Source organism: Salvelinus alpinus, chromosome 11 (genome assembly GCF_045679555.1).
Source record: "Salvelinus alpinus chromosome 11, SLU_Salpinus.1, whole genome shotgun sequence".
Lineage (NCBI taxonomy): Eukaryota > Metazoa > Chordata > Actinopteri > Salmoniformes > Salmonidae > Salvelinus > Salvelinus alpinus.
The window spans coordinates 52,712,043-52,724,961 of record NC_092096.1 but is presented as its reverse complement, the minus strand read 5'-3'; the positions used below and the strand labels follow the sequence as shown (position 1 = coordinate 52,724,961).

The 12,919-nt window shown below is 43.2% G+C and overlaps 1 protein-coding gene across 1 annotated transcript; it reads left to right on the top strand.

The window, feature by feature from the left end:
• The first annotated feature begins 849 nt into the window (after positions 1 to 849).
• Positions 850 to 12,816, top strand: LOC139534371 (vang-like protein 2). The gene is made up of 8 exons (XM_071333470.1): positions 850 to 1,609; positions 7,142 to 7,401; positions 7,617 to 7,740; positions 7,960 to 8,567; positions 9,432 to 9,568; positions 9,730 to 9,865; positions 10,386 to 10,632; positions 11,081 to 12,816. The coding sequence occupies exons 2-8, from the start codon at positions 7,331 to 7,333 to the stop codon at positions 11,339 to 11,341; spliced, it is 1,584 nt and encodes a 527-aa protein (XP_071189571.1). The 5' UTR covers positions 850 to 1,609; positions 7,142 to 7,330; the 3' UTR covers positions 11,342 to 12,816.
• The last annotated feature ends 103 nt before the right edge of the window (positions 12,817 to 12,919 follow it).

Sequence of the window (12,919 nt, the reverse complement as noted above, 5' to 3'; positions counted from 1 at the left end):
TAACTGATCTGTCTCCAAGGGCCATGACATGATTGGTGCATCTCAATTGTATTTCCTTGACTCTTGTGTCCTTTCTCTTTGCTTCCTTCTAAAAATGCATTGGAGGAGATGGTCCAAGGGGAGGAACCTCTGGAGGACAAAGTCAATGTGCTTTGAGAAGGAGGTGAGGAGAGTACACAAGGAAACAATTGAGATTTACCTGTAAATTGGAATAGGATATATTCAACCCTTTAATGGGGATTTGTGTACTGTTGGTAGGTTTCTGTTAAGCGTAATGCACTTTCCAGTTGAGCAGTCAATGTATATCAGAGTAAAGTGTGTTTTATGTTGTGTTTGGTAATGTGTCAAGTCTTGTGTTATAACTGAGGTACAAGAAATTGCATTCCACACACTGCTACGCATGCTCAGGGCCACGTTCACTGGGGCAGTTAACAAGCCCTGTCACCGTCTGGCCAAATATATCCCAAATCCGTTACATTGAAGAGCCTGGAAGTTGAATTAATTCAGAATTGTAGCCAGTATTTGGGTCGTAGACCTGATTCTGGGGCACAGCCTACATGGAATAGCCTGCATCTGTTAGGTTTCATCTGTTAGGTTTGTTAAATTCAGGGAGCATCTACGGGTCGGAGTTGGCTATGTATGAAACAGACGGTTTAGAGAGGATTACGAATTTGTAGTAGATCTGTTCTGTGATCGTCCTTCGTAAAGACGTGAACGGGGCAGGATTACACCATGGCCCTGCCCTCGTCTACGAGAGAAAGTAGAGGTGAGAGTCTGGGAACAGAATGAACAGGGGGGAGTAGAGAGAGGGGAGCGGGTGGAGTAGAGAGTGGGCGTTGGAGGCGGAGCACCGTTGTGGACTTTGGAGAGGGGAGGGAGGCCATTGATTTTAGGGTTGGAAAGCAAAGAGCAAGATAACTTTGAATGGAGGAAAGACGAATCCGGATCTTAGTTATCCAGAAAGACTTGACTGGGTAACTGTTTCCATACGAGGAAACAGAAACCAATCGAGAAACTGTGGCTGAATATTCCAAAACGCGAGGGACCGTGTAACGCAGTTTAGCCCTTTGGAAAGGGGGGCGAGCAATTGTCCCAAACCCGGCGACGTGTTGTGTGGTTACAAGGGACCACAGAACAAGAGCGCAAGACATTTGAGCTCCTAAGAACTGAATATTTGAATTTATATCAGTTGGCCGATGCAGCCTACACTTGGATTCTCTTTATGGATTATATTCTGTGATTATTAACGGGATACAAAAGCATTGCGTCTCGGTGGAGCGTTGTCTCGCGCACCCTTCTCGGTGATGAATGACTGTATTCACACGCGCAGCGGGGCTGCCAGCAAAGAACAGATGCAGAAACCGAGAATGGATGCGGCTCATGGCTTTTGTATAGCCTGGATGATTTTCAGTTGAATAAATGATATTGTATATGAAGAGGAATCAAGTTACAAACCTTTCCTTCCTGAATGGTGTATTTGGAAAAGAAACTGAATTAGGATACATCTCCGTCGCCTGATTTGAATCACTGTTTAGGGTTTTCTTTGTGTCGAGATTTTTAGGCTACGATTCACGTTCACCAATTTGGGTATCACTTTTTGAAAAGAAAGGTAAGCTTTCTGAACTGCTTGGAGTCTTATTTAAAAAAATATTTATTATAAAATAGTTTTCCTTTCTCCGTGGCAGGTTTGTCATTCACAGCCTCTCTATTCAAAGCACTCTGGGACCGTTCATTTCCCCAGTCAGGTCCTTCGATTGCTGGCCGATTGTTTATCATTAATGAATAGGTGACATTGATGGTTAGGATATTTGGTCAATTTATTAGAAAATGTAATTAGAACATCATCCGTTGACATTGGCGCAGTGTCTGTAAACCGTTCTGTCTTGATGATAGCCACTTGCAGTTTAGTCCGATAAATTAAACTCCGATTTGAATCCATTGATGAGTTTGAGTTGCATGTCTCTAGGCAACAACATGAAGTATGTCACTTGTCACCCAAATTGCACTTTTACGCATGTGTGCCAAATATAGCACAGGTATAAAACTGGTTAATAACAGTTTATGTTGATGAATGTGAGCATGCTGACGGTTTTTCATCCAGACTATAACCAAATCCCCTAAAAAATCTGTATTGGCAACCCACATATGCGTGCTGCTGCATGGGCGTGAGACGTTTTACATTGTGCGAGCCGACTTGAAACAAACACACCTTCACCGACAAACGTAGCTAATATTTTGCGGGAAAAAAGGCTATTCTGACCCTTTTTTAATCATACCTGCGCGTTTGAGTTGCATGCGTCTGTCTCATTGTTGGAATGAGACCGGTTCGTAATGGATAGGCCCCATGAAGCCTGTGGCTCGATTAGTTGAGTTACACTGGGCTGAGGCGCCGCCACGCTCTAGCGCCTCCGAGGCTTTCGAGGCCTGTGGAAGGTAGGAGAGCCCCCGGCATTTAGACAGCAGTGCCACCCGGGACTAACTTTTACAGCCTATTATTGAGTCGCAGGTGCCTTTTCAGGTTCCAGATGGAATACCCAGAACATTTGTGTGTTGCCTAAATTAGAGTCCTACAGTTAAATGGTTGCAGTGGACTGCAATGGAATTAAAGGAACACACATTTATTCTACCACACACATTAGTCACACAAACTAGGGGTTTACAGTGTCTTCAGAACTATTCACTCCCCTTGACTTACTCTACATTTTTGTTGTGATGCAGCCTGAATTCAACAATTGATTGCATTTTTTTTCTCACCCATCTAAACACAATGACTAAGTGAAAACATATTTTTTGATTTTTTTGCAAATTAAATATCTAATTTACATAAGCATTCAAACCCCTGAGTCAATACATGTTAGAATCACATTTGGCAGCTTTTACAGCGGTGAGCATTTTGGGGTAAGTCTCTAGAGCTTTCCACCTGGATTTTGCAACATTTGTACATTCTGAAAAAATTATTCAAGCTCTGTCAAATTGGTTGTTGATCATTCGGTTGTTGGTCATTGCCAAACAGCCATTTTAAAGTCTTGCCATACATTTTCAAGCCAATTTAAGTCAACTATAAACAGACCACTCGGGAATATTCGATGTCGTCTAGGTAAGCAACTCCCAATGGATATTTGGCCATGTGTTTTAGGTTATTGTCCTGCTGAAAGGTGAATTTGTCTCCGAGAGTCTGTTGGAAAGCAGACTGAACCAGGTTTTCCTCTAGGATTTTGCTTGTGCTTAGGTCTATTCTGTTTCTTTTTATCCTGAAAAAATCTCCCAAGTTCTTGCAGATGACAAACATACCCATAACATGATGCAGCCATCACCATGCTTGAAAATATGAAGAGTGGTACTCATTGATGTGTTGTGTTGGATTTGCCCAAACATAACACTTTGTAGTGAGGACAAAAAGTACATTTCTTTGAGGCATTTTTGGCAGTATTACTTTATTATTTTAAGTGCCTTGTTGCAAACAGGCTGCATGTTTTGGAATATGTTTTATTCTCTACAGCAGGGGTCTCCAACCCTGTTCCTGGAGAGCTACCCTTCTGTAGGTTTTCGCTCCAACCCCAGTTGTAACTAATCTGGTTCCAGTGGTGTAAAATGTACCCAATTGTCATACTTGAGTAAAAGTAAAGATTCCTTAATAGAAAATTCCTCAAGTAAATGTGAAAGTCACCCAGTAAAATAGTACTTGAGTAAAAGTATTTGGTTTTAAATATACTTAAGTATCAAAAGTAAATCTAATTGCCAAAATGTACATAAGTATGAAAAGTACAAGTATAAATAATTTCAAATGTCTTATATTAAGCAAAGCAGAGGGCCACATTTTCAAGTTATTTTAAAAAAAAAATGTTTTTTTACATTTACGGATAGCCAGTGGCACGTTCCAACTCAGACATCATTTATAAATTAAGCATGTGTTTAGTGAGTCCCCTAGATCAGAGGCAGTAGGGATGACCATGGATGTTCTCTCAATAAGTGTGTGAATTAGACCATTTTCCTGTTCTGCTAAGCATTCAAAATGTAATGAGTACTTTTGGGTGTCAGGGAAAATGTATGGAGTATAAAGTACATCATTTTCTTTAGGAATGTATTAAAGTAAAAGTTGTCAAATATAAATGGTAAAGTACAGATATTTCAAAAAACTAAAGTACTACTTAAGTAAAGTATGTGTGTGTCTCGGGTTAACTGGTACAGAAGAAATGGAGAATAATAGGTAATGTAATATCCCCACTAAGCTACAACACACACTCATGACCACACCTCCACACATCAATCACAATAGTGCCCTGCTGCTTGGGAAACAATGCCAGCTACTGTAATTACTGTGTGTGTGTGAGAGAGGACAGATTTGAAAAAGGCTTATTTGCCTTTTGCAAATCTGAGTTGGATGAGTCATTGAATAAACCAAGCTGAAGGGAGTCAAACTACTTTTAGCAGTGATTCACATAGAAAATAAAGTCAAGAAAGAAGACAGTTTGGCTTTTGGGAGAGGATGGTGGGAGAGCAGTGCAGAGGCAAAAGACAGTAGTCTTCCACTTTGTCAGCTCGGACATCCTAACATGACCTCTTACCACATCTATGGTACAGTACAGAGGGTGAACTCCGATTGAACCCACACTGTAAACCCAAATGTGATGCCATTACTCAAAACTTTTGACGAAACCGTTGCACTTCATATATCTGAGTACAGTTACTTAACATTTTTTTTAGTAATCATTACTCAATCTGATTTGTTAGTGATAGAGACATGGTTGTTGAATGTATTTATTTTCAGTTCTGTGCCATTCACAAAGTGAGTTCCTAGGGGCATGTTATCCTTATAATTAAACTCTTTATGACATTACATTACATATCTCTTAAGGCCTTATTTTGAAGCTTTACCCTAATACAGTGGCCTGAAACTCATGGTTTACAGGCCGCATCAGCCCTGCAAGTAGTGTTGCAAAATTACTGTAATTTAACGAAAATTCCCAGATTTCTGGAAAACCTTTGAAAATGTACCCAACTTTTGCAACCTTATCTGCAAGTTGCATTATGTGGACATGCAAAGTGATGTAATTCCTATTGGAATCCAGCCAGAGTTAGGATTTCCAACAATTAAAATTTTTATTCACCCGCAACCTGCATTCATAATGTCTGCCAGCGTTAGGAACAGTGTGAGGAGAATACCTAAGCCATTTAAACTGGAATGGCCATTTCAGTAAGTGGTGCTAAAAATCTAACTAAATGATTGGATTAGTTTAGAAACATTTATTTATCTTTGAGTAGCATACAATTAATCAATGAATCACCCAATGTACATGCAAAAACACGTATTAGAAACAGTTCCAAAAAAATCTACCTGCAGTAGAGCATGCTGGGGGTAAAAATGATTTGTTATAGTAACTTTAAAAAATAGAGTTGATGTGACTTCTCATTTAGTTGTGAGTCAGTACCACAAACATTTTAAGTAATAATGACTTTTCATTGACTTTGAGTTCAACTTATTAGAAGTATTTGAGTTAAAAATGCCTTGGGTTTTCATCAGCAATGAAGATCTTTGCCAATAGTTTTAACTTGGTCAGTGCTATACAGGATACTTGGGACATCCCTAACCATAATCCTTACCTTAACCAATTTAAACTTCAATGGCGTAGGGACGTCCCAAGGATTGCGGCTAGCACAGACTGTTTTAACTTGAGTTTAAATGAGGATAGCTGACATTGCTATTAGCTTACTCTCTAACACAGTTAATAACCAAAAAGTAGTTAACTTCTTGACATCGTTACCTCTCCTGTTTTCTATATAGCTGTCCTGATGAATTTGGTGAGACCTTTACTTCCCGTGACCTACTCAGGTTCTCTCAAAAGAGGCCTATTTCCCAGTAAATGTTAAATGACCATATATATATATTTTTTTTTATGTGGGATTCTGTCGATTTTCTAGATGTTTCATTCTTATTCAGCTATTTCATTCATTGTTAAGGCACCTGGGCAAACAGTTGATATTTCAGAGTAGGTGTTTCTGCAAACGTCCTCATTTTGTTGTCATCGTTCTTTAAATGGTTTAGCCTTCTCGCCCTCTAGAAACCACGTGTAGAATTCTAGCTAATGTCATTGGCATTTGTATGAAGAGAGTGTGTGTGTGTGTGTGTGTGTGTGTTAACCAGGAAGCTCCTGTCTTATTCTCACATGGAACCTATTGTGAGGGCCCAAAATGGGTTGAGGAGTGAATTGGAGCGAGAGAAATAGTTATTCATTCACTACACATTATCACATTAAGAGTCAATGCCTCTCTCATAGGAGATAGCAGTGCTAGTCCAGCTGAAATTGCATGGGCTTCTTTGCAACATATTACCTGATGTAAACAGATACTGGCAAAATCAGGATGGAGTAGTTCAGAACCAGAATGTCTTTCTAGACCAAGTGGGAGAGAAGGTGGGGAGTTGGTCAGGCCACCATGGTAACACCCCCCCAATCCCCTCTCACCCATCGCCTCTTATTCATCCCCATAGTAATAGCCAAGCTCTGTTGCCCTGGAGACCACAGGGGATGGCAGGGAATGCAGTGTGTGTGCGTGCGTGCACAATCGGGAATATGAAAAGGCAGTGGCAAGCTCCTGTCAACTTGGTGAAACCCATTTTGTTGCTGTTAAATGGTGTGGATTTTCCATCTGAACTTACGTACGAGGAGTGAAATTGGGCTTGTACCACAGGAGAGTATAAACGAGGTGAATAACCCCTGAAGTTATGCCACAACTTCATTGTGAGGCTTCTTCAGCTGCTATAACCCATCTCCCAAATATGGAAAATCCTTCCTTTTAATGTGTTTGTGTCTTGTGAGAGCAACCTAAAATGGGCTGTGAAATAATCCTCATTTATCAAATGAAAGCAAACTGCCAACTCAGACAGAGTGACTAGGCAATGCAAGCAAATTAAAATAGTTTTTTCCCACATTGCTGTTTTGAGTCATATATAAAAGATATCCCTTTGAGCGCTTCTTTTTTCCACAACCTGCCCTTTAGTCCTGTTGTGACCGCTTGTCTGTCCGATAGGACTAATTACATGGTAATAGTGTGACGGACATGTTAATAACACATTAATAAACAGTTTTCTATCTCCTCATGCGCCCCACCACCTCTCTCCCTCCCCCTCTCCCCCTTCCGTCAGGTCTGCCCCCCCTCTCCTCCGGCCTCCAAGATAGATTCCTTCAGGAGTAAGGTTGAGCTCCTCCGCCTGCCTCTGGCCCTCTCATCCAAGTCCATCAGCCACCGCAAGAGTCAGCTGGGCGGAGCCGGGCAGCACGGCACGGGGGGAGGAGGTGCCCACAGGGGCAAACCCCGCCCACCGGCCTCTGACATGGACAACGAGTCGCAGTACTCGGGCTACTCCTACAAGTCCTCACACTCCCGCAACTCTAGGAAGCACAGGTGGGTAACACGTGTACGACATAGATACATATACTGTACATGTACTCACACTCACTCTCTTGTTTCTACACTCTCACTTGCGTAAACATGCATATCCTACGTCAGGGAAGCTGTGTATAACTTTGTTGATCTGGTTTGGTTAACCTCCCCCAAAAATAGAAACCATGACAATTACGGTTAACCCTTTTGTTTCTGTCTCTGTGTGTGATGTTCAGGGATAGGCGGGACAGGCACCGCTCCAAGAGCAGAGACGGCAGTAGTCGTGGAGACAAGTCAGTCACCATCCATGCCCCTGGAGAGCCTCTACTGGACACCGAGTCCACCCGCGGAGATGATCGGGTCAGAGTTCACTTCTTTCCTGCATTACATCTCCCCTCACTTTCACACCCTGATCTTTGATTGGGGGTCAATACTTGGCTTTAGTTTCTCTCTGTCTACTCTGTCTCTTATCACTCGTCCTCTTGTCCTCTCCCATTTGTTCAGGTAATATTGCCTCTTCCCTATCACACCTCCCAACATATGCTCAAAGAAATCTCTCCCTCCCTCTCCCTACTCCAGGATGATAACTGGGGTGAGACCACCACTGTGCAGACTGGCACGTCAGAACACAGCGTCTCTAACGAGGACCTGACGCGCGTCTCCAAGGAGCTCGAGGAGTCCTCCCCGCTGGAATGCCGGCGTTTCCTGGGCCCAGGATTGGGCGCCGTCCTTGGCCTCTTCGCCCTGGTCACCCCCCTGGCTTTCCTGGCTCTGCCGCAGCTGCTGTGGCGCGAGGCCCTGGAGCCCTGTGGCACGCCCTGCGAGGGTCTCTACGTCTCCCTGGCCTTTAAGCTCCTGGTCCTCCTCATCTCCACCTGGGCTCTGTTCCTGCGCCCGCCGCGCGCTACCTTGCCTCGCTTCTACGTCTTCCGCTGCCTGCTACTGGCGCTCGTCTTCCTGTTCGTGGCGTCCTACTGGCTGTTCTATGGCGTGCGCGTGCTGGAGCCCCGGGAGAGGGACTACAGGGGTATCGTGGGGTATGCGGCGTCGCTGGTGGACGCGCTGCTTTTCATCCAGTACCTGGCCTTAGTGCTGCTGGAGGTCAGACATCTGCACCCTGCCTTCTGCCTCAAGGTGGTGCGCACCACTGACGGGGAAAGTCGCTTCTACAACGTGGGACATCTCAGGTGGGTCTTGGAGACGTGTGGTTGTGTTTTATGTCTGTAGTTTACATGCTGTTTTGTATAGAGATTAGGGAGTGGGTTTCTATTGTGTGGGGTTCTGTGTAAAGGTTGTTTAGGTGTTTGCTTGCATTTTTAGTAACCTAGTACTCTGGTTTCAGAGACTGTTTTGATAACATTGTGGTTGGCCTGCGAATCTGTCAGTCGGAGATTAACCCGAAACCTGCATTACCTCATCAGTCAGTTTGTTTGGGCTATTTGCATACAAATCTCTTCATTTTATTTGTTTGAATCCCCATTAGCTTTTGCAGAGGCAGCAGCTACTCTTCCTGGGAACCACACAAAACATAACAAGTAACACAACACTGGTACGCTGATAGACAAGGACACTCACCCAAATGTAAAATACAAAGATATACAGCAAAACATATAATAATAATAATAATAATAATAACACGAACAAATCAACAAAACATTATAATAATACGAACGATACAAAAAAATATATAATGTGTGTGTCTGTGTATGTTTATTCCCCCTCCAAAATGTTTTGGTTGCACCAGGCTATTTGGATAGCAGTCATGCGTATGATCAAATGGGAGCGGTTGTGTCTGCTTCGCTAGTCATCTGGTTCCCACCTTAGTGTGTTTGAAGCAGCAAGGCCTGGGGTGCAACGATACCCCACCCAGCTGATCATCTAACATAGCTGCAGGACCACCTCGGGTTAAGTGCCTTGCTCAAGGGCACATCGCCAGATTTAAGATGCTGCCAAAGGGATAATGATGATGCTGCTACTGATGATGATTAGGACATATTCCATAGTGATGACATAGATTAATAAGGGTTCGTCCCTCCCTTGTTGTTCTCCAGTATTCAGAGGGCAGCAGTGTGGGTGCTGGACCAGTACTACAGTGATTTCCCGGTCTACAACCCTGCCCTCCTCAACTTGCCCAAGTCCATCCTCTCTAAGAAGAGCTCTGGCTTCAAAGTCTACACTCTGGGTGAAGGTAAGTCTCGAATGCTCTCCTTTCCGTCTCTCATCGTCTCGCCCCTCTTTTCCCCTCAGTCATTTTTCTCACCTCTGTCTTCTATGTGTTCTTTTATTGCAAAGAAATTGTAACATTAGATGTTTGTTGGTCATTTTTCTTTTTTGTGATTTTTCTTCCAGAGAACAACACTAACAACTCTACGGGTCAGTCCAGAGCGATGATCGCCGCAGCCGCCCGCAGGAGAGACAACTCCCACAACGAGTATTACTACGAGGAGGCAGAGATGGACCGCAGGGTCCGCAAGCGCAAGGCCAGGTGAGGAGGGGAGACACACTGGGCTGGGTAGATCGTCAAAGAAAGAACATTTCAAACCATTTGTTGTAGAAAAACTGCTTTTGTGAAAAGTGCTTTTTTTTCTCATTTGGTGAATTAAACAGTTCATAACTAATCAAGGGAACATCACAGATTTTTCAAACCCCAGGTATAGAAAGGCTGCCATTATTTAAAAAAAAGTAGATATAAATATATATATTTTAGAATTTTTCATATTCTTTCTTTTTTTTACATTACAAAAACAAACGTATACATACGAACACCAAACAATGACTACATCTCATCCGCCTAGACATGCCTGCTCATATCCCCATCCCTAGTTCCTGCATTATTGTTTGCTACTTGGCCTTAAAATGGTACCAATTTGTTTTTCTCCGTCGCCCATGCTATTTCAATAAGGCTGACGTTACTTTAGCTCCTCTCGGGTTTAGCGCTTGCAATACAAATGCTATCCTGAAACAACACCTGCGTACTCATAACGCGTGCCCGTTTCTCCTCCCAGGCTGGTGGTGGCGGTAGAGGAAGCCTTCACCCACATCAAGCGTCTCCAGGACGACGAGCCAGCCGCGTCGTCCCCCAAACACCCCCGCGAGGTGATGGACCCCCGGGAGGCAGCTCAGGCCATCTTCGCCCCCATGGCCCGGGCCATGCAGAAGTACCTGAGGACCACGCGCCAGCAGCCCTATCACAGCATGGAGAGCATTATCAACCACCTGCAGTTCTGTATCACGCACAACATGACACCCAAGGTGAGCCACCACTCCCTTAACATGATCACTACGCCCTCACAACATGATCACTATGCCCTCACAACGTGACCCCTACACCCTCACAACATGACCCCATACACACTCACAACATGACTCCTACGCCCTCACAACATGACCCCTAAGATGCCCATCAGACAGTAAGATGTGATTCATACACTCTTGATGTGACACCTATACCCTTTACATATGACCACTACGCCCTTAAATAGGACCCGTATACCCCAAATAACAGCCCATATGAGACACTATTCTTGACCGTAAAGGGATTGAAATAAGCATGATTCCCCTGATGAATAATATCTAGCCTACTTTACATTCCACTGAGAGAAATTGCTCACCACAAACACTAACTCCTAGCGGTTGCCCCACTATCGATATGACAAGACGTGGCTGGCTGTCTAACTGCTTTTCTGTGTGTTTCTCTCAGGCCTTCCTGGAGCGCTACCTTTCTCCAGGCCCCACGCTGCAGTACCAGCGGGAGAACGGTATGGGTCGCCAGTGGACCCTAGTGAGCGAGGAGCCGGTGACATCAGCCCTGAGTCAGGGTCTGGTCTTCTCCCTGCGACGTCTCGACTTCTCCCTGGTTGTCACGGTGACGCCCCTCCCCTTCCTCCACCTGGGGGAGGAGTTTATCGACCCCAAGAGCCACAAGTTTGTCATGAGGCTGCAGTCGGAGACCTCTGTGTAGAGAGGGAGAGAAAGTAGTGGATAAAGAGGGGGGAGAGAAGATGCGAGACAGGAAGAGAGAACTGCTTCAACTATGCTTCAACTTTCCTCAAAGCCCATCTCTCTGTGTTGACCTCTGTGTGAAAAAGGGAGAGAAGACGGCTCTCTTTCTCTTTTTTCACACAAAGCAGTGGAAATGTGGCTTCTGCTACCAAGGGCTGGAGGAGAGACCTCTGTGGCTATCCTGTTTTATTAACTGTGTGTGAATGTCTTTGTGTGTGTTACTGTGTTAGTCATTGGGACCTGTATGTTTCTCATTCCTTGACAGTAACTGGACCGCATTATTTGAAGTTGACATTACTACATTACTAACCAATGAACTGATAAAAGATGAAAGATAAATGTGAATAGGAAGACTTGATAAAAAAAAAAAAAAGAACTAGAAAAATTATGCGCTTGCAAAAGTTGCAAATTAGCTACGACGTCAACCAATCAGGTGATTGGAATCACTGAATCGACAAATAAACTGACAGCTTCCTGACAGTGGAACCATTTTCATTGGACAAAATCTGACCCTGGTCTAAAGGAAGTGGGTTGTTCTAGGGACAGCTGATGAATGTTTAGTTGAAACACTGACCAGCTGATTTTCATAAGAAATAAAATGTTTGGGATATTTTTTGTGACGTTAATTAATGGATGTTATGTTGGGGACTTTTGATGTGTATTCCAGTGTTGGTTTTATAATGAAGAAGGAACAGATACAAAAAACAGACTGAACCTATTGGCATGTCATGATATGAGAGAGTTGTTTTAGTTTTTCGTGCCAAATAAAGGTCCATATCAGATATAGGGCTGAGTCCCAATATTATCTCATTTCTCCTGAAGTGTGCACTCATTTACTACTTCCCATCAAAAGCATTGCCTTGGTGGAGGCTAGGGCTAGTGGGAGTTTCCACCATATTTCTTATACCAGTCATCAAGTCAGTGAAGAAGTCATTTTTTGGAAGAAAGAGAGACAATTGGAACACAGCCATAGTCATGTGTACTGTTCTGAACATTTGACCATGCCTAAACACACAAACCAACATATTTGTTTTTATTAACCTGTACTTGAGTGTGCGGTTTAAGATATGTTTTGTTCGATTCAAGGCTCTGAGGTGAACATAAGTGTGACAGGCCTTATGGGTCCAGCACAAACAACGGTTCTTGTGCTCTTCGGCAGCTTAGAGCTGCTGTAGTCTGTCTCCTATGTTGTATACAAATGGTTTTATCTTTTTATATGTGTACCATATGTTTGAGACAATGGCAGCTTTGTTTTATTTTTTTCTACATAAGAACTGCATTTTATATTTTTTAGTATCACTTCATGTTGTAAATACATTTGTAGATTGCAGTTGTGATGTGAATGTTTTTCAAATTTCATCATTTTAGGACTAAATTGTTACGGCCTTTTAAAATAAAGGATCTCTTGTGATATGATGCTATGTGCCCCTCCCACCCCTGTCTCTCTCTGTCTCATATTTCAATTTATTGTAATATTGGAATGATAATTTATACTGTAGATGACTTTGACAAACTGTTTTTTGACAAGTATGTGAAC